This window comes from Malassezia pachydermatis, assembly GCF_001278385.1.
Source record: "Malassezia pachydermatis strain CBS 1879 chromosome Unknown scaffold2, whole genome shotgun sequence".
In the NCBI taxonomy this organism is placed as follows: domain Eukaryota; kingdom Fungi; phylum Basidiomycota; class Malasseziomycetes; order Malasseziales; family Malasseziaceae; genus Malassezia; species Malassezia pachydermatis.
In genome coordinates this window covers 1,186,824-1,211,354 of record NW_017253139.1, presented here as the reverse complement: position 1 = coordinate 1,211,354, position 24,531 = coordinate 1,186,824, and the positions used below count along the sequence as shown (strand labels likewise).

The 24,531-nt window shown below is 56.1% G+C and overlaps 16 protein-coding genes across 16 annotated transcripts; 6 read left to right on the top strand and 10 right to left on the bottom strand.

Moving 5' to 3' along the window:
- Positions 1-66: 66 nt before the first annotated feature.
- Positions 67-2,451, top strand: Malapachy_2736 (tfp11-domain-containing protein; the record flags this gene model as incomplete). The annotated part of the gene is made up of 1 exon (XM_018137224.1): positions 67-2,451. The coding sequence occupies one exon, from the start codon at positions 67-69 to the stop codon at positions 2,449-2,451; it is 2,385 nt and encodes a 794-aa protein (XP_017993125.1).
- Positions 2,452-2,463: 12 nt separating this feature from the next.
- On the bottom strand, positions 2,464-3,606 carry Malapachy_2722 (p-tefb associated cyclin; the record flags this gene model as incomplete). The annotated part of the gene is made up of 1 exon (XM_018137210.1): positions 2,464-3,606. One exon carries the CDS (start codon positions 3,604-3,606, stop codon positions 2,464-2,466), a length of 1,143 nt encoding a protein of 380 aa, XP_017993080.1.
- A 204-nt stretch (positions 3,607-3,810) lies between these two features.
- On the bottom strand, positions 3,811-5,847 carry Malapachy_2683 (acetolactate synthase; the record flags this gene model as incomplete). The annotated part of the gene is made up of 1 exon (XM_018137171.1): positions 3,811-5,847. One exon carries the CDS (start codon positions 5,845-5,847, stop codon positions 3,811-3,813), a length of 2,037 nt encoding a protein of 678 aa, XP_017992773.1.
- A 213-nt stretch (positions 5,848-6,060) lies between these two features.
- On the bottom strand, positions 6,061-6,394 carry Malapachy_2731 (hypothetical protein; the record flags this gene model as incomplete). The annotated part of the gene is made up of 2 exons (XM_018137219.1): positions 6,061-6,168; positions 6,197-6,394. 2 exons carry the CDS (start codon positions 6,392-6,394, stop codon positions 6,061-6,063), a joined length of 306 nt encoding a protein of 101 aa, XP_017993126.1.
- Positions 6,395-6,647: 253 nt separating this feature from the next.
- Positions 6,648-6,974, top strand: Malapachy_2751 (hypothetical protein; the record flags this gene model as incomplete). The annotated part of the gene is made up of 1 exon (XM_018137239.1): positions 6,648-6,974. One exon carries the CDS (start codon positions 6,648-6,650, stop codon positions 6,972-6,974), a length of 327 nt encoding a protein of 108 aa, XP_017992781.1.
- A 9-nt stretch (positions 6,975-6,983) lies between these two features.
- On the bottom strand, positions 6,984-7,568 carry Malapachy_2728 (ankyrin repeat protein; the record flags this gene model as incomplete). The annotated part of the gene is made up of 3 exons (XM_018137216.1): positions 6,984-7,033; positions 7,067-7,510; positions 7,541-7,568. 3 exons carry the CDS (start codon positions 7,566-7,568, stop codon positions 6,984-6,986), a joined length of 522 nt encoding a protein of 173 aa, XP_017993086.1.
- Positions 7,569-7,694: 126 nt separating this feature from the next.
- Malapachy_2735 (hypothetical protein) lies at positions 7,695-11,333 on the top strand (the record flags this gene model as incomplete). The annotated part of the gene is made up of 1 exon (XM_018137223.1): positions 7,695-11,333. One exon carries the CDS (start codon positions 7,695-7,697, stop codon positions 11,331-11,333), a length of 3,639 nt encoding a protein of 1,212 aa, XP_017993122.1.
- Positions 11,334-11,350: 17 nt separating this feature from the next.
- Positions 11,351-12,241, bottom strand: Malapachy_2724 (hypothetical protein; the record flags this gene model as incomplete). Its single annotated transcript, XM_018137212.1, has 1 exon — positions 11,351-12,241. One exon carries the CDS (start codon positions 12,239-12,241, stop codon positions 11,351-11,353), a length of 891 nt encoding a protein of 296 aa, XP_017993078.1.
- Positions 12,242-12,328: 87 nt separating this feature from the next.
- Positions 12,329-12,864, bottom strand: Malapachy_2729 (hypothetical protein; the record flags this gene model as incomplete). Its single annotated transcript, XM_018137217.1, has 3 exons — positions 12,329-12,386; positions 12,414-12,682; positions 12,712-12,864. The coding sequence occupies 3 exons, from the start codon at positions 12,862-12,864 to the stop codon at positions 12,329-12,331; spliced, it is 480 nt and encodes a 159-aa protein (XP_017993087.1).
- Positions 12,865-13,037: 173 nt separating this feature from the next.
- Positions 13,038-14,249, top strand: Malapachy_2700 (vacuolar protein sorting-associated protein 74; the record flags this gene model as incomplete). Its single annotated transcript, XM_018137188.1, has 1 exon — positions 13,038-14,249. One exon carries the CDS (start codon positions 13,038-13,040, stop codon positions 14,247-14,249), a length of 1,212 nt encoding a protein of 403 aa, XP_017993169.1.
- Positions 14,250-14,329: 80 nt separating this feature from the next.
- On the bottom strand, positions 14,330-14,670 carry Malapachy_2732 (hypothetical protein; the record flags this gene model as incomplete). The annotated part of the gene is made up of 2 exons (XM_018137220.1): positions 14,330-14,382; positions 14,493-14,670. 2 exons carry the CDS (start codon positions 14,668-14,670, stop codon positions 14,330-14,332), a joined length of 231 nt encoding a protein of 76 aa, XP_017993129.1.
- Positions 14,671-15,205: 535 nt separating this feature from the next.
- Positions 15,206-17,773, bottom strand: Malapachy_2696 (hypothetical protein; the record flags this gene model as incomplete). The annotated part of the gene is made up of 1 exon (XM_018137184.1): positions 15,206-17,773. One exon carries the CDS (start codon positions 17,771-17,773, stop codon positions 15,206-15,208), a length of 2,568 nt encoding a protein of 855 aa, XP_017993418.1.
- A 239-nt stretch (positions 17,774-18,012) lies between these two features.
- Positions 18,013-20,069, top strand: Malapachy_2641 (dead-domain-containing protein; the record flags this gene model as incomplete). The annotated part of the gene is made up of 4 exons (XM_018137129.1): positions 18,013-18,092; positions 18,119-19,317; positions 19,346-19,701; positions 19,728-20,069. The coding sequence occupies 4 exons, from the start codon at positions 18,013-18,015 to the stop codon at positions 20,067-20,069; spliced, it is 1,977 nt and encodes a 658-aa protein (XP_017993360.1).
- A 66-nt stretch (positions 20,070-20,135) lies between these two features.
- On the bottom strand, positions 20,136-21,378 carry Malapachy_2626 (ribose-phosphate pyrophosphokinase; the record flags this gene model as incomplete). Its single annotated transcript, XM_018137114.1, has 2 exons — positions 20,136-21,258; positions 21,308-21,378. The coding sequence occupies 2 exons, from the start codon at positions 21,376-21,378 to the stop codon at positions 20,136-20,138; spliced, it is 1,194 nt and encodes a 397-aa protein (XP_017993235.1).
- Positions 21,379-21,569: 191 nt separating this feature from the next.
- On the top strand, positions 21,570-22,444 carry Malapachy_2651 (sr-rich pre-mrna splicing activator; the record flags this gene model as incomplete). Its single annotated transcript, XM_018137139.1, has 3 exons — positions 21,570-21,797; positions 21,829-22,197; positions 22,226-22,444. 3 exons carry the CDS (start codon positions 21,570-21,572, stop codon positions 22,442-22,444), a joined length of 816 nt encoding a protein of 271 aa, XP_017992863.1.
- Positions 22,445-22,493: 49 nt separating this feature from the next.
- Malapachy_2627 (tup1-general transcription repressor) lies at positions 22,494-24,384 on the bottom strand (the record flags this gene model as incomplete). Its single annotated transcript, XM_018137115.1, has 3 exons — positions 22,494-22,524; positions 22,553-24,158; positions 24,195-24,384. 3 exons carry the CDS (start codon positions 24,382-24,384, stop codon positions 22,494-22,496), a joined length of 1,827 nt encoding a protein of 608 aa, XP_017993234.1.
- Between the last annotated feature and the right edge of the window lie 147 nt (positions 24,385-24,531).

The following is a 24,531-nucleotide window of genomic DNA, read 5'->3' as shown; positions in this document are numbered from 1 at the left end:
CGCGTTGCGACGACAACGACAACGACAACGACGACGTGGACGAGGCGACGTGCGTGTGCACAAGCCATGCCTCGAAAAAAGAATGGGTTTCTCGAGGAGGGATCGGACTCGGACGACTCTGTGCCGTCTGATGTTGACACAACGACATCTCAACGCGCCCCGTCCTTTGTACCAGCACAAGGCGCATCATCATCGTCGACGTCGTCACGACGTACTTTCCCTTCGTTTGTACGTGCGACACCCGCAGACAAAGAGGACGAGAAGCCTAGCACGTTTTCCAAGCGTACCTTTGGTGCGGGCCTTGGCAGGACTTCGCCACCAGCCTCCATGGCTGTGGATGAAGACGAGGATCGACGTCCTGGTCTAGGCGCCGCTCCTGCGCCGCACACGGCCGGCCCGGCCCTCTCGCGTACCTCTGGCTCGGGCGGATTCGATCCAGCCGCGTACATGCGCCAAATGGGTTGGACAGGCGGTGGTCTAGGCAAAGAAGGCGAAGGTATTGTCAACCCCATTGAAGTGCAACTTCGACCATCGCGTGCCGGTGTCGCCTTTGGAGGCCGTCGCGAAAAGACTAAGCAAGAACGCCAGGAAGAGCGACGACGTGCCGGTCTTCCTATGGAAAGCGACGAGGAGGACGACAAAGGAACGACGGCCAAAGCTACGACACAAGATGTTTCTACAGCCTGGAAGAAACGGACACTGCGACAAAAACCCAAAGTGGTATATCGAACCTACGACGAAATTATGGCAGAGGCGGCAGGTGTACCGCCGGACGCGCCTGTGCTGGATGCCACGCGAGGCGATGCCGAAGAAGTGGCGTCGGTAGCCGCCGCCCTAGCCCGGCACCCTGTGCCTACGAGCGACAGCGCTCAGCTGCCTGAGCTGCGTCACAATTTGCGTTTGCTATGCAAGGGCCAAAAAGAAGCTCTTGATAAGCTTGCACATCACGGGATGGCCTTGCGCGATAAGGCCCGATGGCTTCGACGCGATGTGGAAGCGTCCAGTCTTCGATGGCAGAAAGAGCAGGCAGAACGAACGCAACTCGCCTCCGTCCTGGACGCCCTGACGACGTTGAGTGACGACGCAGCGCATGCCACATCGCTTGAGACGTTAGCTCCCTCCATCGATCGCCTTGTGCAATGCGATGCAGCGGTCATTCAAGCGTTCGGCCTGGACGAGGCCGTGGCCGGGGCGCTGGTGCCTGTACTGCGACAGAGCATGGCGACGTGGGATCCTTTGCGCGAGCCTCATCGGCATATCACACAACTCCAAGCATGGCTGCCCATCCTCCAAATGCAGCCGGCGACGAGTGACACAACGCCACGGCCCATGACCCCGTGGGAAAGCGTGCTGTGGAACGTATGGATGCCGACCATCCGCACGACGTTGACCAATGCATGGGACGTCTACGATGCAGCGCCAGCCGTGGGCTTGGTCGAGGCATGGCGGCCGGTGCTCCCGGCGTTTGTGCTCGACAATGTGCTCGATCAGTTGATCCTGCCGAAACTGGAGCGAGCCGTGCAGGCCTGGACGCTCTCGACGTCGATACCTCTCCATGTGTTTGTTTTGCCATGGCTCCCTCTGTGTGAGGCACGGCTCGACATGATTCTCCACGACACTCGACGGCAATGGCGTCGTGTGCTATCGACGTGGCGTGTATCGGACGGCGTCCCTGCCGCACTCCTTCACTGGCGCACAGTGTATGCCACGAAAGAATGGGATGCCCTGCTGCTAGAGCGCATTGTGCCTGTCCTCTCACAAGCCTTACGTACGCAGTTCGTGGTGGATCCACGTGACCAGGACATGACCCTCTTGGCGCAGGTCGTGGCATGGCAGGGTGTGCTTCGTGATAGCGTGCTAAGCCGTGTGCTTGAGACAGAGCTCGGCGCGAAATGGCTCATGATTTTGCATCAATGGCTCACGCAGCCTGGGGCTGTCTCTTGGCACGATATTGGCGCTTGGTACGAATTCTGGCGTGGATGGTTTTCGCCCGCCACGGCGCGGTTGGACGGCATAGCGCACATGCTGCTTCGTGGCCTTCGGCACATCAACGCAGCGCTGGATCGCGGCGCGGATCGTGTCGACTTACCTCCGCCGAACGTGACGCCTACCTCTCGCTCGTCGCAAACGCGTACAAATGCACCGGCCGCAAAAGCCACACCCATGGATGCGCCACCCACGTTGGAGGAAGTCTCACTTCGTCATGTGATAGAGGAAAAGGCCACCGACAACGATTTGTTTGTGCGCGCTCTCAATCAGCTGGAGCCGACAACCGGGTTTGCCCTTCTACGGATTTCGCCGCATATCGATGGGAAAATGGGCGTGACATTTTACATTGACGACGATGTGATTTTCGCCGCGACAGCCTCCGCTACAGCCTCAGCCCATGCACGCAACGAGTACGACCCCATGTCCCTGGCCGAGCTCTTGCAGCGTGCTTGTACCCCATAGTACATATATACCCTAACTAAATATTTCGCCTGACTCGCGCGAGGACACCGAGGCAGACCGAGTCCGTTCCGCTGCGTTGACGGTCGCCTGCGGCGTAGAGGCCGTGGCCTCCGTTGCGCTCGTCGGCGGCGGTTCAGGGATGGTCGTATCAGCCACCACCGACTCGTCCGGATCCGCGGCCACTTTGGGCTTGGACGACGCACGCGACTGCTGCAATGGCATATGGAAGTCATACACATCCTGCTCAATGGCCTGCATGGCCTCGCGTGCCTCATCGTCGTCCACGTCAAACGTATCGAGCCAATCGAAGTAATCCTCTTCGTCTTTCTCCACGGGGGGCGCATGATGGGGTCGAGCCGCATAGTACATGGCGGGATCGATCTTCAGCGTATGGCATGCCTTGAGGAAGGCACCCGCAGCCAGAACTGGTGCATCGTAAAAGAGGCAAGTGGGGTCACGCATGCAGTCATTAAGAATGGTCCATGCAAGCTTGGTGACAGCCGGCTCGACTTCCAAGCTACGTGTAGCGCGAACCAGGCATTCATGCGGCTGAGGCACCGTAAAGTCGAAGCACAGAGTCGTTACAAGCGTCTCTTCGTGCAGTAGTATACAGTCGCGCCACTTGGCATACTCGTGAGATGCATGATTGGCACGATAGGAGCGCTCAGCCCATCGCATTTGGCCCTCTGGCGACTTGTCCAGCGACGCCATCACCGCATCGACAATGCTGGGCAGTTTTCGGAGCGATTCCTCCGACTTGCATGCAAGGAACATGGCCGTCGCCGCCATTTCGTAATGCGACCATCCACCACTCGCGCGACTCACCTGCAAGGGCCGCCGCATAAAGAACCGATGGAAGTACGTAGCTGCCGTGACCATCACATGCTGACCCACCTGCAAAAACTCGCCCATCTTGTAAATCAAATGCACGCCTTTCCCACGCAAGATGCGCTCCTGTTCCACAGTCATGACCTGCGACGTGGATTTCGACGAGGTCGAGGCGCCTGGCAGCGTCGCATACGTCCCGACTACACTCGGGGTGTGCGCAAGATCGTCACGCGTAAAGAGCCACTGCGTCGATGCATCGTGCGTCGCACTTGCGCCTCCGCCCATATCAGAGGACGCTGTCGTGATGCTGGCCGTAGACGACGCCATCGTGCCGCGATAGATAGGCCCGTGCGTCGCTACGAACCCAAGTCGTCTCGTAGCCAAAAGCCCACGAACGAGCGAAGGTCAGACGCCTCTTGGCGTGACATCGTCGTCACTCCACGTGGCTGCTTGGATGCCTCCACTCGTACGTACGAACCAAGGAGGAAATTACAAATATGGATAGGCTATCTATGCAGAGGGCGCGGACGTTTACAACTTTTGATCACGCAGAAGAGGGTGCAGCACTTGCTCCTCCAGCGACTTACCCGCCGCGACCATCGGGTACACATGCTCCGACTTGATGACACGCGTCTCGAACAGAATGGGTTTGTTGTTGTCGTACTCAATAAATTCTTTCATCTTCGCAGGAAGATCGGCCAGCGAGTCGCAACGGAGCGCCTTGACACCCATGGCCTCTGCCAGCTTCACAAAGTCTGGGTTGTGCATCTGCGTGTGCGAGTAGCGTTGGTCGTAGAACAGGTCCTGCCACTGGAGCACCATACCCTGGAACTCGTTGTTGAGCAACAGCACCTTCACACCAATGTTGTACTGGGATGCCGTAGCCAGCTCCATCGCCGTCATACTGAAACTAGCATCACCATCCACATCCACCACCAAATGATCCGGCTTGGCCACCTTGGCACCGATTGCCGAAGGAAGACCGAAGCCCATCGTACCCAAACCACCCGACGAAATCCACGAGCGAGGGTGGCGCCAGCGGTAGTGCTGCGCGGCCCACATCTGGTGCTGACCCACACCAGCTGTGACGATTACATTGTCCTTGTACGCCGACACAGCGCTATCCAAAGCCTCAATCACCTCTTGCGGCTTCATCAGCTCGCCCTTCTCCGGCATCGAAGGCACATATGTGAACGGAAGCTTCTCCTTCCAGTTCTTGATGCGAGCAATCCACTCACTGCGGTCCGGCGTGGCAGAGATCTCCGGAAGAAGCTTCGCCAGGTTTTCCACAACGTCGCCTTCCACAGCGCAGGTAGCCTGGACCACCTTGTTGATGTTCTTCGGCATCACTTCAAAGTGGATAATACCACCCACACCCGCCTCCGCCGCAGCATTCGCAGCCGGCGCAAACTTGTCAACACGACCCGTGACACGGTCGTCAAAGCGCGCACCCAGCGCAATAATCAGATCAGCTTCCTGCATGGCCAGGTTGGCATACGCCGATCCATGCATACCCAGCATATGCAAGCTCAAGTCATGGAGCTCATCAAACGCACCAAGACCGTGCAGCGTCGTCGTGACGGGAATGTTGTGCTTCGTCGCGAGTTCGTGCAGCAGCTTCGGGCCATCCTCATGCGACAAGATACCGTGGCCAGCGTAGATGATAGGGCGGCTAGCAATGCTAATCAGGCGCGCAGCCTCCTCCAGGTTGGGCTCCACATTCGAAGTGTGCAACAAACCGCCCAAACGAGTCGCGCGACGCATGGCCGTCTCACGACTGGGCATCTGCGAGAGCTCAGGCTCGGTCCAGGAGCGAGGAATGGCATGTTTCAGGACCGAAGCCGTCACATCCTTCGGCAGATCGACCAGGACCGGACCCTTGCGGCCGCTCATCGCAATCTTGAACGCCTCGTTCACGCGGCGAGGCAGCTCCGCCACGTTCTTCACCATGACGTTCCACTTGGTGCAGCTGCGGCTGATACCCACCATATCAGCCTCCTGGAAAGAGTCCGATCCAATGGCCGACGTAGCGACCTGACCGCAGAACACCACCAGCGGAACACCGTCACTGTAGGCGTCCTGAATCGGCGTGATCACGTTGGTCGCACCTGGACCAGACGTCACAAGGACCACACCGGGCTTGCCACTGGCACGCGCAAAACCCTCTGCCATATGGCCAGCACCGTCCTCACGACGCGGAAGCACAAAGTCAAAGTGCTTTGATTGGTAAATGGCATCAAAGACTGGTAGAATAGCACCACCTGGGTAGCCAAAAACCGTGTGCACATTGTGGCGCAGCATCATCTCGTGGAAGATATCACCACCCGTCTTACCAATAAACGATTCGTCCAGCTCACCCGACTGGTAGTCGAGCAGCTGCGACGGGCTGGAGCGAGACTGGAAGGAAGGCGCAGGCTCTGGCCGGGTGGACATCTGCACCGTGCGGCTCGCGTGCAACGAGCGCAACGACGCTGGGACAGCCAGAGATCGTGGTCCCTGGTGCTTGGCCGTGCGCATCGTTGAGCGCATAGCGCTCATTCGGCTGGCATACATCCGCATGCTAGCCATCGTTGTGTAAAAGGCAGATCAGAAGCCTTGGAGCCTTTTGCGCAGCTACATTATGCAAATGACTCAGGAAAACGGGGTGAGCGACACTATCACGTGACATGATCTGCACTAATCGGTCATGTCGCCGGTAGGCAAGGAGGCCGAGCTTACGGGGGGGGCCAGGTGGCCCTTGCCCTAGCGACAAGGTGCCGTGAAGCACGAACTTTTAAGATATTACATAGTCGCATTACGTAGAAGAAGCTGGGTTGCTTTGGTAACGTCGCCCTGGGCTTCCACCAGAGCAGCCCCCGCTACATCCTGGTCCACGAGGAATTCGTTGGTCTACGTTAGGTCACCTCCCAGAACATACCAAGTACAACACATCAGATCCTTTAATTTTGAGGCCCTTGTGCTTGTCTTTCAGCGACGCTGGCACCCCGGCCGGGTCGTTAAAGCAAATCGACTGGATATTCGCCTCCATACGACCACGCTCAAACGAAGCGCCGTTCGCATCGAAATCCGCCCACTCCTGAATCACTTCAGCTTGAGACCTCTTCGCTCCACTCATAGCTTTCCACCACGTGTGAATTCGAGTTGGGATGCGCAGAGTGGGTATATATGGCCCTCGTTCCCAGGCGCAGATGAACGAAGAGAAAGAGGAAAGCGCCGCCGCCCTAGCCAGGCCTCCACATGAAAAGTGACACGGTGGAGCGTGACGGAGCGCTACGCCCGCCATCAAGAGGCGTTGGTTTGCTACGTCGATCATGGGACGCCACAGCCGTATCACGCCTGGCCGGGGGGGTGCAAAAGCACCAGCTCCTATGCCTGTGCGCTCCAAGGATCGGATGCGCACACTGTTGTGGATCCTAGCTATCACGACGCTGCTGTTGATCGTGCAGCAATACTACCGCTGGCGTCAAGGCTCAGTAGCGCCGTTCCATGGCTGGTCATCCACTACGTCTGAGACGGAGTCTATGCTACCAGTGCAATTTGATGAAAACGGCGAGCTCGATCTGGGTACGATGGAGCGTATGCTCGATATCCTGTACAAGCGGCCTCAAGAGATGGATGGCTACGAAGCATTGGACGCCGAGGAGGGCGCGTACCGATTCCGGAAACAGACACAGGGTGCACATACAGACTTGTAATACTAGTCACTATGATTCTACATCCGACGGCCCGTCATCGTCGGCAATATCATCGTCATCTAGCATGTTAGGCGTGCCTGTGTCATACGTACCATAGGCAATATCGTCAGCGCCGAGAGCGGCTTCCGCTTGGGTCATAGTCAGCATCTTGATCGCCTCTTTGCCAAGTTCAGACTCGGCTTTCGCACCGACAATGAGGTTAACGGGCTGGAGCCCAGCGTGGTTTTTGGTCGTGGGGGACGCACCGGCTTCAAGGAGCTCGTTGATGAGCCAGTTGCGGGCCTCTTCGTTCTCGACCTGGCATGCCAGGTGCAATGGCGCGTTTCCGTCCACCCGATTTTGAGCATCCACATCCACTTCTTCCTCAAGAATGGCGTCAACTACGTGGACAGCGACATGGTCACATGCATAGTGCAAGGCCGTGTTGCCAAGACCATCGGCGTAGTTGATATCGTACTCCACCGCAGGCTCCGCATGTACAATGGAGTTGAAGAGATCCAAGTTGTCAGATCGTGCGGCATGTATCAAGATTTTGCCTGCCTTGTGAGACGCCTACGCATACGCACTGGCATTTGTCTTTGCGTCGTCGGCCATCGTGAGGACGTCGCACAAGCCCAGGGAGCGTCGTCGCGCGCACGAGCATCCAACGATGCTTAGTCAGCAGAAGCGTCGTCATCGCTCAAGGAAATTTTTTTGAGTAGCGGCTGCCCATCGTCCGTGATGCCACGCGCTGAGCGAAAGCGTCCGCGCCAGAGCGCTGAGACGGCGAGCATAGCCAGCGAGGAGGAGGCGGTGGCGAATGCAATCTCCGATGTGGATATGTATTCGGACGAGGATCTCGACGGCGGCTTTGAAGACGTCGAAGGGGAAGAGGAAGTCGCTGCGCCCCTGCAGGAAGAGCCCTCGCGGACGACGGCAGCGCACTATGCGATCCCGTCGCTGGATGAGATCCACGGTTTGAAAGAAACAAGTGACCTGTACCAAAACAATGTATTCAAGCTTCAACTTGATGAGATGTTAAAGCATACCAAGCCATCGATGGCCCACGCTGGCCCTATGGAGTCAGCCTTGCGGGAATTGCAGGCCACGCTGCAGGCCATTCCTGCGATTGAGGCCCAGCCACTGAGTGCTGCAAAGAAAGTGTTGGAGCAGCGTGTGGGCCGATCGGTGATTATTCCGTTTTGCGACCCTGTGCCGCACCAGGATCCTGCGTATACCTTTGCATTCGACAAGCCCAGTGCGTTGAACCTCGTGGGAAGTTGGCCGCTCAAGGCGGCTGCACGTCGGCCAGGCACGATGGATGTCGATGTGGAAGTCGTGATGCCGTCTTCTCTCTTCCAAGAAAAAGATACCTTTAATGCACGCTACTTTTACAAGCGTGCCTTTTACATGGCCGTGCTGGCAGAACACTTGCATCAAGTCCGTGAAACGCTTTCGATGCAGGTCGAGTACCTCGACCTGGGCGGCGATCGACGACGCACCTGCATTGTCTTGCGACCGGAGCGGACCAAGGGGGATCTGGACTTTACCAAGCTGCATGCAGTCATCCGCATTCACCTGGCCCATGCCCCAAATACGTTCCCGCTGGCCCGCTTGGCGCCGAATCGGAACAGTCTTCGTGGCTCGCAAGTGGACAGCGCGGGCGAGGCCCTGCCGCCCACGCCGATCTACAACTCGTGCGTCGTGGCAGACTCGCTTCGTCTGGCCCATCTGGTGTTCCTGCATGCGACGTCGGACATGTGTCCACACTTTGCTGAGGCGTGCCAGTTGCTAAAGACATGGGCTATGCAGCGCGGTTTTGGCTCATTGGATGCGACGGCGCCCAAGTATGCAGCACGCCGTGTGGTGGCAGGGACAGATGATGCACGTTTCGTGCTGAGCATGGTGCTGGCCCACCTTCTGCATGGCGCGCCCAAAGGTACGCCGATGCGGCACAAGCTGGCTGTGGGCCTGTCGAGTGTGCAGCTGTTCCGTGGTACGTTGGACTTTCTCTCGAAGCTTGCGACGCATGTGCATATGAAAGCGCAGCCCCGCTTCGGGCTAAGTGCATCGCCCATCCCCCCTGCCTCATTTGACGTGTTTGAACGTGCATTTGTCGACCCAAGCGGAAGTGTGAACCTATTTGCGCATTGGCCTACGTCGTCGGTCGATGCCCTGTCGCGCGAAGCTTCGCAGGCGATGCGGATGCTGAACGATGGTGGCGACTACTTTGCGGATCTGTTCCTGACACCTATGTGCTACGCTGCGCTGCAATGTGATGAAGTCGCGCAGGTCCGCGTCTCCTCGAAATCGCTCTCCGCCTTGGCACAGCAGGATGCCGGCTCCGCGCGTCTGGCTGCGATGCGGCGTCTGCTGGCCATCGGTACACAGGCCTTGCGGCAGCGTGCGCATGGGCTGATCGCCTACCATGCGCCACACACTTCCTATGCACTGGATGCGCCTTGCACGCCAGATGGGCGTGTGGATGTGGGTGTATGGCTCGACGCGCAGCACGCCTGGCACCAAGTCGACCATGGCCCCTCGCCCGACACGCCAGACGCGTCGGCCTTTCGCGCGTTCTGGGGCGACGTGGCAGAATTGCGTCGGTTCCGCGATGGACGTGTATTGGAAAGTGTCGTATGGCCTGTGAAGAACCTGGCGCAGCGTGCGGCGCTCCCACGGCATATCCTCCAGTACGCATGGACGTTCCATGCGTGTGCGAAGCACGTACGCTTTGCCGGCGATGCCATGCAGGATCTGCTGGAACGCCCCACCGCGCTGACCTCGCGAGCGTTCTTGCAGGACCCGGCCGTGCAGGGTTTCCAGCTCGTCCAGAGTGCATACGATACGTTGGTCCGCGAGCTTCGGGCGATGGACGAATTGCCCCTGTCGGTGTTGGGCGTGACGCCGACGGCGCCAGCCCTGCGCAGTATGAACCCCATGATCCCAGGCCCACTGAACTTGGGCGAGTTAGGCCACACCGTGCCGGATGTCGCAGCGTACTTGCCCGTGCACGATGTGCTGATCACGATGGAAAGCTCAGGACAGTGGCCCGATGACCTGGCGGCGATCCAGGAAATGAAGACCGCGCTGTATGAACGCATGGCCGAGGTCCTACCGAAGCGGCTGGCTGGCGCTACTGCACGTGTGGTGTACGATACAGATGCCACGACACAGGAAACGATCCAGGATCAGACGTCGCTGCAAGTGACGATGGCGCATGGGTTTGCTTTTGGCCTCCGCATTCACCATGATCGTGAGCATGTGCTGCTTGAGCGGCTTCTGCGTGACGCCAAGGCGCGAGCACCAGGTGTTCGTGCCCTTGCACGCTACGAGGCACGGTTCGTGCATGCACCTACGCACCACGGCGCGCTCCAAGCGCTGCACGATCGGTACCCTGCGCTTGGGCCCACCGTGCGACTCACGCGCCGTTGGCTCGCAGCCCAAGGCCTCTCCTGTCACGTGCCTGTGCCGGCCATCGAGTTGGTGTGTGTCGCTGCGTTCCTGAGCAATGCGCACGCGCCGCCTACGACGGGCGTGCATGGCTGGGTGCGTGTGCTGGACTTGCTAGCACGATGGGACTGGCGTGAGACGCCGCTGCTCATCCCTCTGGAGCACGCGACGCGGCTTGCACACCAACACAAGGCGGCACAGTCGGACGACGAGGCACGGGCCCTGCCTGATGGTGCCGCCCCGACATTCCCGGCTGCGCAGCGAGCCGATGCCGAGCAGCACTTTTCCACGTTGCGGGCGCGCGATCCCGCGTACAAGTCCATGGCCTGGGTCCTTGTGACTGAGATGGACATTACCTCGAAGGCCTGGACGCGTCCCGCGCCAACTGCGATGATTGCCGACGGGATTCGACAGTTAGCGCAGCGCGCAATGCGTGTGTGGGAACAAGCTATGCCGGTGCGCACATCGCAAGTACATGTGCTGTTCACGCCCGCATGGGACGCGTACGACTTTGTGATTCACCTGAACCCCAGTGTGCATATGCGCTACGCGGAATCGCTCTCGCCAGACGCTACGCATTGGCTGGCGCCGCGGAAAAAGCGCGCATATGCCAACCTGGAAGAGGCACCCTTGCGGCCAAGTGTGTACGGCAGCGAGCCACGCCCTGGTTTCGACCCGGTGCAAGAGTACGTGATGCTTTTGCAGACGCTGTACCCAGACATTTGCACGCTCTTTTACGACGATATGGGCGGCACAGCCATTGGCGGTATATGGAATGCGGCGTATACGTCGCCTCACCCTTTCAAGGTGCTACAGGGCTACTCGGCGCAACCGCATGCCAAAGGCGTACGTCTGAACCAGGCAGCGATCCTAGCCGAAATGAAGCGGCTAGGCGACGGGTTGGTCGAGCGTTTGGAGGCATCGTAATATACATCTTATAGGACTTATGAAAACATACTAGACGGCGGTGGCAGGTCGTCCCAATCAGGATCGCCACTGGGATGCGACGCACGAGAGGACGAGGGATCCCATGGCATCATCGGGTCAAAGCGGGCACCAGGCGGCACAGCACCAGGCGGCAGAAGGCCGTCTGGGCCCATCGGCGGCGCGCCATGCGGCGGCGGCGCACGCCGTGCAAAGATGGGGTGGTTCGGCCCCATCATCATGCCATCGTTCGACGAGGGGAAAAGGGGCGGTGGCTGGAACGATCCCGTGCCGGGGAAAGGGTAGGGACTCGCCGCGAGCGGATCACGGTCCGCGTCGCCCAGGCGCCGTGGGTCGGTAGGCATCCCTCGTGTGGCGGCAAGGAACGGCACTGCCTTTGCCTCGTCCGAACGACCTTGGACAGCAGCCTTCGACGTAGCAGGGGCAGAGGAAGGTGCCGCTCGCTCTTCGTCATGCATTGCAGGATGCCACACATCGCGATCCCACTGTTCACATAGCTGCGACACGATCGCTTCGTTTTGCCACCATGCCTGCATGGCCGCCACTGTTACAGTGGCATCCCATGGCAGGGAGGCACTCTGCACCACGTCCTCTAAGATACATTCACTCTTCCATACTTGCGACGAGGACGAGGTCGTGACAAGAAGCACCGCACATCGGCCTGCTTGGACGACCACAACGTCATAGGTACGCTCTCGCGTGTGGTACGTGCGCGCATGGTACTGTGCACTTGAGTGCCACGGTGTGGAAAGAGGGGCACGTATGTCGCACAAACCATGCGCGGCAGCTGATACATGCACCAGCAAAGCAATCACGTCAAGAGGCGTGCGAATGTGCACGGCATGCGTTTCCAGGAACGCCAGCATACGCTGCTCGTACGTCGTGGGCATGGTGGATAGAGGGCAAGAGCAACGTGAGGGAGATTTTTTATTCATGCAAGCCAACGTGTTCCCCAGACTACCTATGCATCCTTCTACTCACTCAGCCTTGGCGTGGGCTGTGACGGCCTTGACAAGAGGCAGCGTGGCTTGCCACCTGCGGTGAGTATGAGTATATACGTACCAAAGCACAGCCACGAACGAGACCAGGCCATGCGTAGCGGCAATCCACACCGTGTTCTTCACCTGAGCAGCGGCCGGGATCAGCTCCAAGACGAACTTCGGCAGCTCAAAGAAGATGATACCGTCACGCACTTGCAGAAAGATAGCCGAGATGAAGCCGTGGAAGAGCAGCAGGTGCATCGCAAACGCACGCTTGCCTGGCAGATAGTCTGGCAAGCCGAAACACAAGAGCGAGGCGAGGCACGACGTAAGGAGCATGGTAGCAAGGAGCTGAATCGTTAATAGTGCACAGTACGTACCCGCATGATCAGCACAGTCGTATCGTTCAAGCCAGCGAGCGGGAAGTCTTGCGGCTTGAAGAATGCAAGCAGCGCTACAGGCATTTCCACGATCACATGGAGAAGCCAGAACACATTGAACACCGAGAGCGAGGGCGGGGCAGAGGACGACATCGTGAAAGATAGACGAACGAAGGGAAACCACGCAACCACCCCCCGCACGCACGCAACGTGGAGCACACGCTCGTCCCACTACGCGTCGCCACGCAGGTCGTGGAGGTGGGACGTCCACGTGATACGGTAAGGTCCACGCGCGGCATCGTATACGAGTGATCCTCCGTTGATCGATGGGTTCAGCGTCAGGGCTGCAGCGGCGTCGTGGCGCAGGCACGTCGAGCTTAGCTGCTTTCGATGACGAGGATTCCCTAGCGCGGACACCCAAGCAGGTCGCCTCGTCGGCGCAGGGAGGCGCTGGGAAAGGCAAACAGGCAGCACGGGTCGAGCAGCATTCGGGCTCCGGGTCCGTGGCGACCATCGATGTAGGCACAGGGCACAAGCTAGCCTACGATCCGCGAGACATGGACGATGCTGATGAAGAGAGATCGTGTCCACGTCTCACGATCATGGAAGAGGTGCTGCTGCTAGGTCTCAAAGATGCACAGGGGTACCTATCGTTCTGGAACGACAAGTTGTCGTACACATTACGTGGGAGTATTCTCATGGAACTAGCACTGCGAAATCGAATTGCTATCATGCCTGGCGCTGATCAGAAACGCGTCGAAGTCGCAGATCGGCTGATATCCGTGAAGAACAGAAAAGGTACAGGTGAGCCGTTGCTCGACGAGGCTTTGCGGCATATACAGCAGGGGCCTCCCGCCAGTGTATCGGAATGGATGGACTTGCTAAGTGGCGAGACATGGAATATGATGAAGCTAAATATGCAGCTGAAGCAGGTCCGCGAGCGCCTCGCGAAAGGCCTGGTAGAGAAAGGTGTGCTTCGCACTGAGAAACGAAACTTCCTGCTCTTCGATATGCCGACGCACCCCCTGTCAAATACGGCCGTAAAGGATGCCGTTCGGCGGCGTGTATATGCCCTAACAACATCGCGAAGCATTCACCCAGAGGCCCTGTACAAAGAAGATGCAAATAATGGCCCGATTGATGCTCCTGTTACTCGGGCGCTGTGTATGGTCTGCAGTGCTCATTGCGGTAATGTCCTGGAGAATGTATTGCAACATTTGTCCTCCGACTCGCGTGAAGAGGTCGAAGTGCATTTCGACTATATTGCGGAAGAGTTTGGACAATGGCCCATGGCGCCCACGTCGTCGACGGGGGGGCTCCCACCACGGGGGACGACAGATGCCATCCTGGCCAGGCCAGTAAATGTGGCAGCAGCACGAATGTCCTTCAAAAATGGGCGAACTTCCAAACTTGGCGTAAGTGTGGACGAACTTGCCCGACACATGCTGAAAGAGTACGACACAGCGGGCCGTGCATCAGCCTATGAAGTCATTGCCGCTGTCCTTCATGTATTTATCCGTATGGACTCTCTCATATAGTTACGCACATATTCATGAACAAACATATTGCAACGACGTCATGTCTACATAATTACAAATGGTATAAACTCTCCACGGAGCTACAGTCCATCCGTGGCACACACACATAGGCATCGCCAATAGGGCATCGCAACTGTTCAGTAAAGGGGCAAGGGCATTCATGTGGCTCTTTGACACAGGCCAGTGTGTCACTGCATAAGTAATCGTCGCATTTGGCTGCGTAAGCACACGTCGGACACATACCTGCATTCACGCGGTCGCGGAACCACGAAGCATCTCCCACTCTTTGCGCCTCCTGCTCAGAGGACTGAGTAAAGAACTGTCCCGAATGGAAGATGTTCTGGAAGAATTGGGCGTGGGCATGATGGGCCAGCATCAGCAGGCCCAAGAGAAGCCGTGCGGCGGTAGAAGCGCCGTGCATCGTGGAGATGGGCAAGACGACGAAATGGCCGAATTCTCCCTTCCTTCTTTCTGAGCCTCCACTCATGTCCATTGTGGATGGCGAACATTGTGCATGGTCTGCCTGCCATGCCCTGTCCTTCCTACCGCTAGTGTGCCCACAATGTAAGCGTATGTTCTGTGAAGCCCATGTACAGCCAGAGAAACATGTATGCACAGCGTTAATGTCACGACCCGAAGCTCGCGCGACTGCATCATGTCGTGATGAATGTCACAAGACCGGGTGTCATCAGCCCTCTTTACATGTGCGTGTGTCTGATACACCTTCTTTTCAGCACCGCGCGCCACAGTGCGATAGGTGCCATGGTTACTTTTGCGCTATGTATGTACAATGCATTCTCACACACAGGCATCGATCTCCTCTTGCCCATGGATGCAAGGCCCCTGCGCCACCCACTGAAGGTGATCGGAAACGGCAAGAGGCCGCCGATAGGAAGGCCAAGGCCCGCGCATTGTTGTCACAGCGTTTCCCTAATTTTGCTACAAAGTAATGGTGTCTATGAGGGCAAAAAATGGGCCTTGGCCGTTTCATTCTCGACATCAGGCTTGGTTCGCTTCTTAATTATATCCTGCAACTCGCGTATATCCTCTTCCAATGCTTCTGTCATACGGCGAGAATAGGCTAGCGCATCCAAGACATCTTGCACTTCCTCATCCACCAAGACCTTCACATGACGCATCTGCAGAGGCTGGCTGTATCCTTTCACATGGTCTCGCTGTAGCAGGACATGCGGGTTGCGGGGGTCACGCATGGATGCATTTGAGCCACGCGTATATACCCAAATATTCGAAATCAAAAGGATCACAATGAGCAGGCTGAGGATGAGGACAGACAAACTAATGTTGAGCGAGTCCAGCGTATCCATAAGCATGCTGAGAGGCGATGTTGACGCAGGTTTCGTTTCCTCTTCGATCAACTCTTCCACAGGCTCCTTTTCACCATGCTCCTTGTCTTTCGAGGAACTGCTCTTCTTCGTGCCGTAGATATCTGGATGACTCTTGATATGCGCCCGAAGCGCCTTGGACAGCTCTTTATAGTAGTCCTTCTGACCCTCGACGGAGGCTTTGTCAATAATACTCTTTAACATGCTGCGTCCTTTCCAAGCCACTTCACAAGTGATATACAATCGAGCCCTGTTGTTTTCGGCCCATGTAAAGCAGGTTCTCGTGTGCACAGAAAAGTTGTTGCCACTAGGCACATCAGGGGTCTTCGTCGTCGTCATAGTCGTACAAAACTCATGGAAGTCAATATGCAACTGTTCATCGGTAATCTGACACTTGGTCTGCTTCGGGCCGACCGATCCATTGAGGGGCTTGATATAAGTCACCTTTCGAGTCGCTGTCGCCTCAGGGAGTGTCTTTTCCTTATCATTCCATTCACCGATCTCCACATCAATCAATTTCTGGTTGTTCGATAAGAAATCTGACATGAAATCGCCCTTAAACATCAGGTCAAACAGTTGATGGGGCGTGGCATCAAACTTTTCATCAATCACAAGTACGGGTAAGTGAGAATTGGTCTTGTCACAGTTGCATTTCGTTGGCTCATGCTCCTTTTCATCTTCATCCGAGCTGCTGCCTGTCTCATCATCTGCATCGTGCTCATCGCTGTTCGCTGACACCTTCTTCCCGTCTTTGCCTTTCTTCGCATTCTTACGTGCCTTCGTGAGACGCTTGCGTAGCTTCTCACGTTTGTTCGCCGCTGTGGCGAACTCCTCACCTTGCGATGTAAGGACGTCAGTGTTTTCCAGTTTTCGCTCCTCCTCCTTGACTTCTGGCACAGCCTGCAGGGTACCATGATCCTCTTCTGTTGCCACATCATCGTCTGTAGCAGATTCCGCCATCTGCTGAGCTGCTGCACTAGGTGCGGTCATACGCCAAATGTTCACTAGCATGCTGTACACCATATCACGGGACACCAGCGAGGAAAACAGATACCGGCTTTCCAGCGTACGAACGCTAATGGCATTAGGAATCAGGTAGGCTGTGTTACGTTTTTCAATGCTAATCACCTCCGAAAAGGGAATCACAATCGAAGTGACCCAACCGAATATACTCGAGTGAAAGCAAAGGTGCGACTCTGATAAATATAGCCGGCCTTGAATCAGAAGGTCTCGAGAAAGGGCACATGTATAGTTCTCGATAAGGAAATCATCCTCCGGAACAGAGGGGAAAAGGGCATGGAAATCTGCGTTGCGCTTCGAGCTCGCTACAGCAAATCCGGTCACGCTGTAGCCAATGCCATTCCAAGTAGAGGCTGTATCGCTGTCATTCCCTGTGTTGTTTGCCTTGGCAGCATCGCCTTTGGCAGCATCGCCATCGATGCCCACGTCAGCATTAAGTAGGTCGGCGGCTGCTTCCAGTCCAGGCATTTTCATGGGTAAGATGGATAGCACAGGAAGACCGCCAGGTGCTGTTGCTTTCTGTGCAGCAAGTGTTGAGAGATCCGGGTGTACAGTGGGTGCAGCTTGATGGCCATCTTGGTCCGTTTCGACGACAGCGCCTGTATGCAGATCACGATAAGCGGCTGTAGCCACAGTTTTGTTTGGATCTGTATCTGAAGAGTCATCCAAAAGATTAGTGCTTGGCTTTGCAGCATCAATAGACGAAGGTAACTCCTTACCTAGAGGGATATTGGGCAGACCTAAATCGTTTGCCTTCAGTGGCAGAGGTATAGTTCGCCAGGATGGGTTACCATGAAATCCTTGCAGCACTGTAGATTGCGTGGGTGTGGGAACGTCTAAATTTGGGGTGGTTTGGGAAAGGGGGGAGCCGACATTAGACAGTTGCGAGATACTGTTGGACAAATCGTGTGACAGCGACGTCGTAGTATCGATGCTGATAGGTGGCTTGGCTTGCTTTGTCTCTACAGACCAAGCTCCTTCCCCTCCTTTGGCATTCTCTGTCACCACATAAGAGACTTCCTCACTCGGATCAGGCTGGGGCAGAGGCACACTCTCCGGTACACTTGTTGGCATGCTCTGTGGCGGATTCTTCTGCAGTACTTCTTCTAAGGCACAGCTTTCTTGGCCCATCACCGTATTCGCAATCTCATGACGGTTCATTTTGTTTTTGTTCCCGAAACGTGAATGTTTCGACGAGGATGTATCACTCCTCTTCAACCTTGAAAAGGGCGTCATGGTGGGCGCATGTACACCTTGTGGGGTTTGAATCACAGCAATGCCTGGGTCTCTCGCCCACGCTTTGGCTACAGGCGCCGGGCCATGTCCCTCCACATTTACGCTGATGCCTCCACTACATCGTCCTACTTTTTTCCTCACTTCTAGCTGGAAACGCTGTCAATATGTCGAAAGAGATGGCGGGGTTATCGCCGATGGCGGCTGGACATTGGACCCGACTAAACCCACCTTTATCACCATGGATGTATGTATGAGAAAGTCTTACACAAGCCTGGATGTCCTCGCTTCTATGGAGTTTGATCAAATGACGCCTGTGCAATCGTCCGCCATTCCCTTGTTCTTATCGCACAAGGATGTGGTGGCAGAGGCCGTCACTGGATCAGGGAAGACCCTGGCCTTTGTAATACCTATTTTGGAGATCCTACAGCGTCGTGAGACGCCTTTAAAGAAACATGAGCTGGGTGCTGTGATTGTTTGCCCGACCCGTGAATTAGCACAGCAAATTGTGGGTGTCGTGCAGCAGTTCTTGGAGCAACAACCCGTGCAAGAACATACACAAAGACCTCGCGTAGGCGGTGTGCAGCTGTGTGTCGGTGGTACCTCTGTATCGCCTACCGATGATTTCCATGCTTTTCGCGAGCATGGCCCGGATATCTTGGTGGGCACTCCAGGCCGCATGGAAGAGCTATTAAAAAAGCCAGGCGTACGCACGACAGAACTGGACGTGCTTGTCATGGACGAGGCGGATCGTCTTTTGGATCTAGGGTTCTCTCAGGTCATTCGCACACTCATTAGCTATCTTCCGAAGCAGCGCCGCACCGGCTTGTTCAGCGCTACCATGACAGAGGCTTTATCTGAATTAGTGCGTGTGGGCCTACGCAACCCTGTCCGTGTGGTTGTTAAAGTGGAATTCAAACAACGTGGTCTTGCCACTGGCAAGGATATTCGTATGCCTGCTACGCTGCAAAGTTTCTACCACGTTTGCCGCCCCGAGAACAAATTTGCGCAGCTTCTGCGATTGCTACAACGAGAATCACAAGGCGAACATGGTGCACGCAAAGCTATTGTATATTTTGCTACCTGTGCGCAAGTCAATTATGTTTTCTCATTGCTGGCCAAGGTAAATCGATCGGGCGAGTCTCATTGGAAAGGTTTGCGTTTCTATTCGTTGCATGGAAAGCAGACACCAAAGCGGCGTACAGCGACGTTTTCCGCCTTTGCCAAGTCATCTTCCAAAGACAAGCAAGATGCCGATACGGCTGGTGAGGTAGATGCGGCGACTGATGTTTTGCTCTGCACGGATGTAGCGGCACGAGGCTTGGATTTACCTGACGTTGATGTGGTGATTCAGTATGATCCACCCAGTGATCCCAAAGTTTTCAATCATCGAAGTGGCCGTACTGCGCGTGCTGGAAAGAGTGGCCGAGCCATTGTGATGCTTCATGCGGGTCGGGAAGAAGGCTATGTCGGTACGTTTCGTTGGTTTTCTAACTTCAGAATTCTTGCAAATCAAGCAGCTGCCGTTACAGGCCTATCCTTATCTTGGTATCACACCCGACGGAATCATGCAACCAGGTACAGAGCCGGAAGGGCGTGATACGGAAGCTCACGCGCTTGAAGATACCCTACGAACGGCTGTGCGGCAGGACCGCGCATTGTATGAGCTTGGTCTTCGTGCGTTTGTCAGCTGGGTTAAAGCGTACTCTAAGCATGAAGTCTCCTATATTTTCCGCCTTACGGACCTGCCTTTAGGGGGTATGGCATGTCAGTTTGTCTTACTTCACTTGCCACGTATGCCAGAAATGCGGACCTGGCATAATGAAGGCACGCTATTCGTGGAATCTACGCCAGATGTACGTACCTGTCACACTCACATCAGCTTCGAACGTTTGCTTATGCCGACAAGCAGCGTGAAAAACAACGTCTAGCGGCCTTGGAAAAGCAAGATGCAGCACCTGTACCTGATCGCCCTGCGCGTGCGCCCAAGCTAGAGGCGTGGAGTGATCAAAAGCGTCGTAAAGAGACACGCGATCTTCGTCGTGCGAAGAAGGAAAAGAAACGCCGGTGGCTACGTGAGCAAGAATTGGCTTCTGGCTCATCGCATGCCCACGAAGAAGAGGAAGAAGACGATTGGGAGGCTGAGGAGCGTGCTGCGAAGAAACTCCGCAAAGGCACATTGTCTCAGTCGGATTTCGATGCCTCCTTTTTCGAAGGCTTGTAGTCGTTACAGTGATACCCATCTCCTTCTGACATTTGGTTTGCCAGACTATTTAATAATTACGTATACTTAAAACATCATTTCCGCATCCTGGCGGAACATGGTAGAGATACTCTCACCATGGTGCGAGCGGCGAATCGTTTCACCAATCACAGCCGACATGTCGAGCACCTCGACCTTGCCTTTGCTATCGCGCGCCTTTTCCTGGTTGGCAATGGTGTTGGTCACCACAAGCTTCTCAATCGAGAGATGGCTCAGCAGCTTCATAGCATGGCCCGAAAGCACACCATGCGTAGCCACAGCAAATACACGCTTCGCGCCTGCCGCCTCCAGCGTCTTGTATGCAAGAGCCAGCGTTCTCTTTGTATCAATCATGTCGTCAACGAGAATGGCAGTCTTGCCGGCCACATTTCCGACTAGGAGCTCCATCGTCGAATCGTTCTCATCTTCCGATACGTTCGTGTCTTCGCTCACCTTCGGGCCCTTGCGGATACCACCGGCGCGCAGACGACGACCGCCTTCCTCGGTGATAAACCACTCACCACTCTCACTGAGCGAGTGCACACCATTCGCAACCTCGCTGAACTGAGAGTGTGCCAAACTGGACGCCATGTCTTGCGACTCTCCGGTGTTCGCGCGTTGGCGACCACGTTGGAGATGGCGGCTGCGGTTGATCAGCGCAAAATCAATGCCCAGAGCATCAGCAAGGGACGTAGCACGCTTTGCGCCACCCGCATCAGGCGATACGATAATAGCATCGCGCCAGTCGTCGACCTTGTGGCGGATCCAACGCGCAATGCTTGGCTCGCACGTAAGGTTGTCGACTGGAATATCGAAGAAGCCCTGGATTTGGCTGGCGTGCAAGTCGACCGTGATAACGTGCTCAGCACCCGCCACTGTGATTATATTCGCAATCATCTTCGCTGTAATAGGGACGCGGCTCTTGTCTTTCTTGTTCTGGCGCGAGTACGGGAACGAAGGAATCACCGCTGTGATACGGCGTGCTGACGCCGTTTTGCATGCCGAGAGGATAATCAGCAGTTCCATCAGCGAGTCGTTCGGGTCAATGTACGGCGAGTGACCCGACTGGATCACAAATACGTCCTGGTCACGCACGGACGAGCCAATACGGACGTCAATCGACTGGTCTGCAAATTTGCGGCAGACACATTCCGTAAGAGGCACGCCGAGCCTAGCGAGCGCGTTAGCATGCGAATGCTTCGCACATAGACAACACATACCTGGCCGATACGAGTGCTCCCAGTTCCGGGTGGCTGTTGCCCGTGAGAATCTTGATCGAGTTCATGCCCATGCTTCGCGGAATGAGCGCCAAGTGTCCTAAGCGCAGGCTCGTCCGGGGGTCGTTGTCGGTTTTTTTCTGCTCGGCAGCGCTCGTACCAGTCACGTGCACCAAAAATTTGCTGGACGACGTACATGGCCATTGGGTCTTGCGTGGGGTGTCGAGCGTGCTTGGGACGGTCAGACGCCCTACTCTGACGCACAATGCCGGTTCGTGGTGTATCGATCGAACAGGACTCGCGTTTCAAAAACAAAGAAGAAGTCTTGCTCAAGTCAACTCGGTTCCCCTCGGTGTTTAATGAGCGTGTTGACATGTCCAAGGTGAGTGTGCCCGTCATGCGGCCTTGGATTGAGACGCGCGTCGAGCAAATGATGGGCTTTGAGGACGATGTCCTTGTAGAATTTATCGTGGGCCTACTTGAAGGCGAACAAGTATGTACGCAGCGTCTTTTCTCACCGTCAGTTCCCTGATCCACGCAAGATGCAAATCGCCTTAACCGGCTTTCTGGAGAAACGCGCTGCGCCTTTTATGAACGAGTTGTGGCAGCACCTGGTCTCCGCACAGACGTCGGTGGGCGGTGTGCCCCGAGCCTTTGTGGAACAGAAGAAGCGCGAAATGCAGGCAATGCGGGGCGACAATGCCGCTGCGATGGATCATGTTCGACGACAAGCGCCTGCGTCGTACGAGGCGCGTGGTCATTCAACGGAAGAGCGTCGCTGGGACCGTGGCCGGCCACCGATCTCTGCAGCAGATCGTCGGCCACGACGTTCGCCTGATGAATTTGTCGATAAGAATGGCAACCGAACACGTCGCGAACGTGATGCTGGCTGGGTACGTCTGTGTTTGTCTCACTCCGCAGGGCGCTCGTGCACAGCGCGGTCCCTATCCTGAGGACCGTGGGCGGTCGTATCGCGATGAATTCGGTAGAGAACGAATTCGTCACTCTTATCATGATACATCACGAGAACGCTCACCTTCTCGATCGTACGAGGCACATACCCCACCGTCTGCTCGTCGCGGCGACGATTCACCTCGCTATAGTCCTCCACCCGCGCGCGAACGGAGTCGTTCGCCTTAGGCGAAAAGTCTTGCCATTGTTGTAGTTCTATATCCCTAGGCAGATAGGTCTACTTCTCCTTGTACGACCAAATCCGAGCACTGTGGGTAAGTTGGTGGGTAAACGTACTTAAAATCACCACTGCCTGTGGCTAGCAAATTGTTCGTCTGACTCATACAAATGGCAATGACGGAGTTCTTGTGGCCTTGCAGCACAAACTGCGACTGCGCAGTCTTCGGGTCCCAGAGCTGCACACACCTGTCTTTCGAGCTAGATGCGATCCAGCGTCCATGGGGTGAGCAGGAAACGGACAATACATAGTCCTTATGACCCGAGAAAGTCGCCGTGCAAAGTGAGGGGTTGGTAATTTCTTCATCAATCGAGTTCTGCTCCTTGATGACACTGGACAAATCCCAAAGCTTGAGGGTTTTGTCGAGACTGCCACTCACAAGGAACTGGCCGTCAGGCATAAAGCTTACGCTGTAAATGCTGTCTTTGTGTCCTTTAAGACGACACAACAATTTGCCCGTCTTGGTCTCCCACACACGCACAAATGTATCGAGAGCCCCTGCAGCAACCAGACTGCCATCGGGGCTGATCGTCACAGTCGTCACGCCCGGGCCATAGTTTAGACCAGGGCTCGTGTACAGTACATGGAGAACATTGCCTGTCTCTGCATCCCAAAGACGCACTGTTTTGTCACCCGAGCCACTCACCAGCATTTTGCCGTCCTTCGAGTACTCTAGCGAATAGATCTCTTGCTTATGGCCGGTCAGCTGCATCTTGATCTTCCGTTCAGCAATGTCCCAAATGCGGATCAAACGGTCCTCGGCGCCCGTCGCCAGGTACTTGCCATCCGGGCTAAAGCAGATACTGCGAATATACAAATCGCCTTGGTCTTGAGGCGCTTCATCCTGCAGCACACACGTCCGCTCACCGGTCTCCGTATTGTAGATCTGAGCACAGCGATTACAGCCCGTCGCTACCCACTTGCCGTCCGGCGAGAATCGGACACAGCACACGACGCTCTCATGTGCCAGCGTATGCACCAGATCAATATCTAGCACTTGAGGCACATGCGGGTTGTACACGGCGACCCAATCGCTTCCTTCTTTCTTGATCTCCTGCATAGCAGACTCTGCAGGCTCAAATGCCTCCTGAGCTTTCTCTTCCGAGGCGTCTGTAGCCTTCGGGGGCGCTTCATTGGGCATATCAGCAGCAGGGGTCGACGAAAGAGCTGCGTCGTCTTTGTTCGTGTCCTGCGTAGCGCTTGGCTCAGAACGCGAGGGCGCTAGGCTTTCCTTGGCTGCCATAGTCTCCGCTGCCGACCGCTTGGCCTCACGATCCTCTCGTTTCAGGTGCGGGAGCTCATGGAGGACGTTCGGCGCATTGTTGCTTTTCATACGCTTCGCGGGCGGCCAGCCAGATTCACCAGGTACATGCCCGTTCTCAGAGCGTGGCGGTTCAGCGGGCATCATACGCTCGCGCATATCACGCTCGCTCATGCCAGGCGGCATGGCTGTCATGGGACCTGAGCGCATGCTGTGCTCTGGCAGATGCGGCGGAGGCGCATGCGTGCTGGGCCCCTCATGACGGGGAGGACCATTGCGACCGTCCAGTAATAACCGGAGCCTCTTGATTTCGTCTTCGTAATGGCCCACAATCTCATAGTGACGCTTTTCCAGCTCATAAATATGCTCCTGCATCAGGCTCACCTCATTGTACTGTTGCGCAACTGTATTGTTAGATGGAAAGCCAGGTCAATACGTACTGCGATTTTCCAACTCGTCGCGCTGTGACTTGAAGTGCACAGCATCGTTCCCAATCACCTCGAACTCGTGTCGAACGAGGTTGAGCAAATCCATCAGGCGAGCTGACCACATGGCCTGTGAAGCTGGTGGTGCGACACCGCCTGCGCTCAGGGGATGTGCGCCTGGCGGCGGCGGCGGTGAGGTAGGCATCGGTGGAGGATGCGAAGAGAGTGGTTGAGATGGTGGCATCGACCCTGGTCGGCCAGATGCGCTATTACTGCCTGTAGGGACAGAGCCTAAGTTACTCACAGAGGCCATGTCCTATAGAAAAAAGGCAGCGTGACCCACGACTGGACC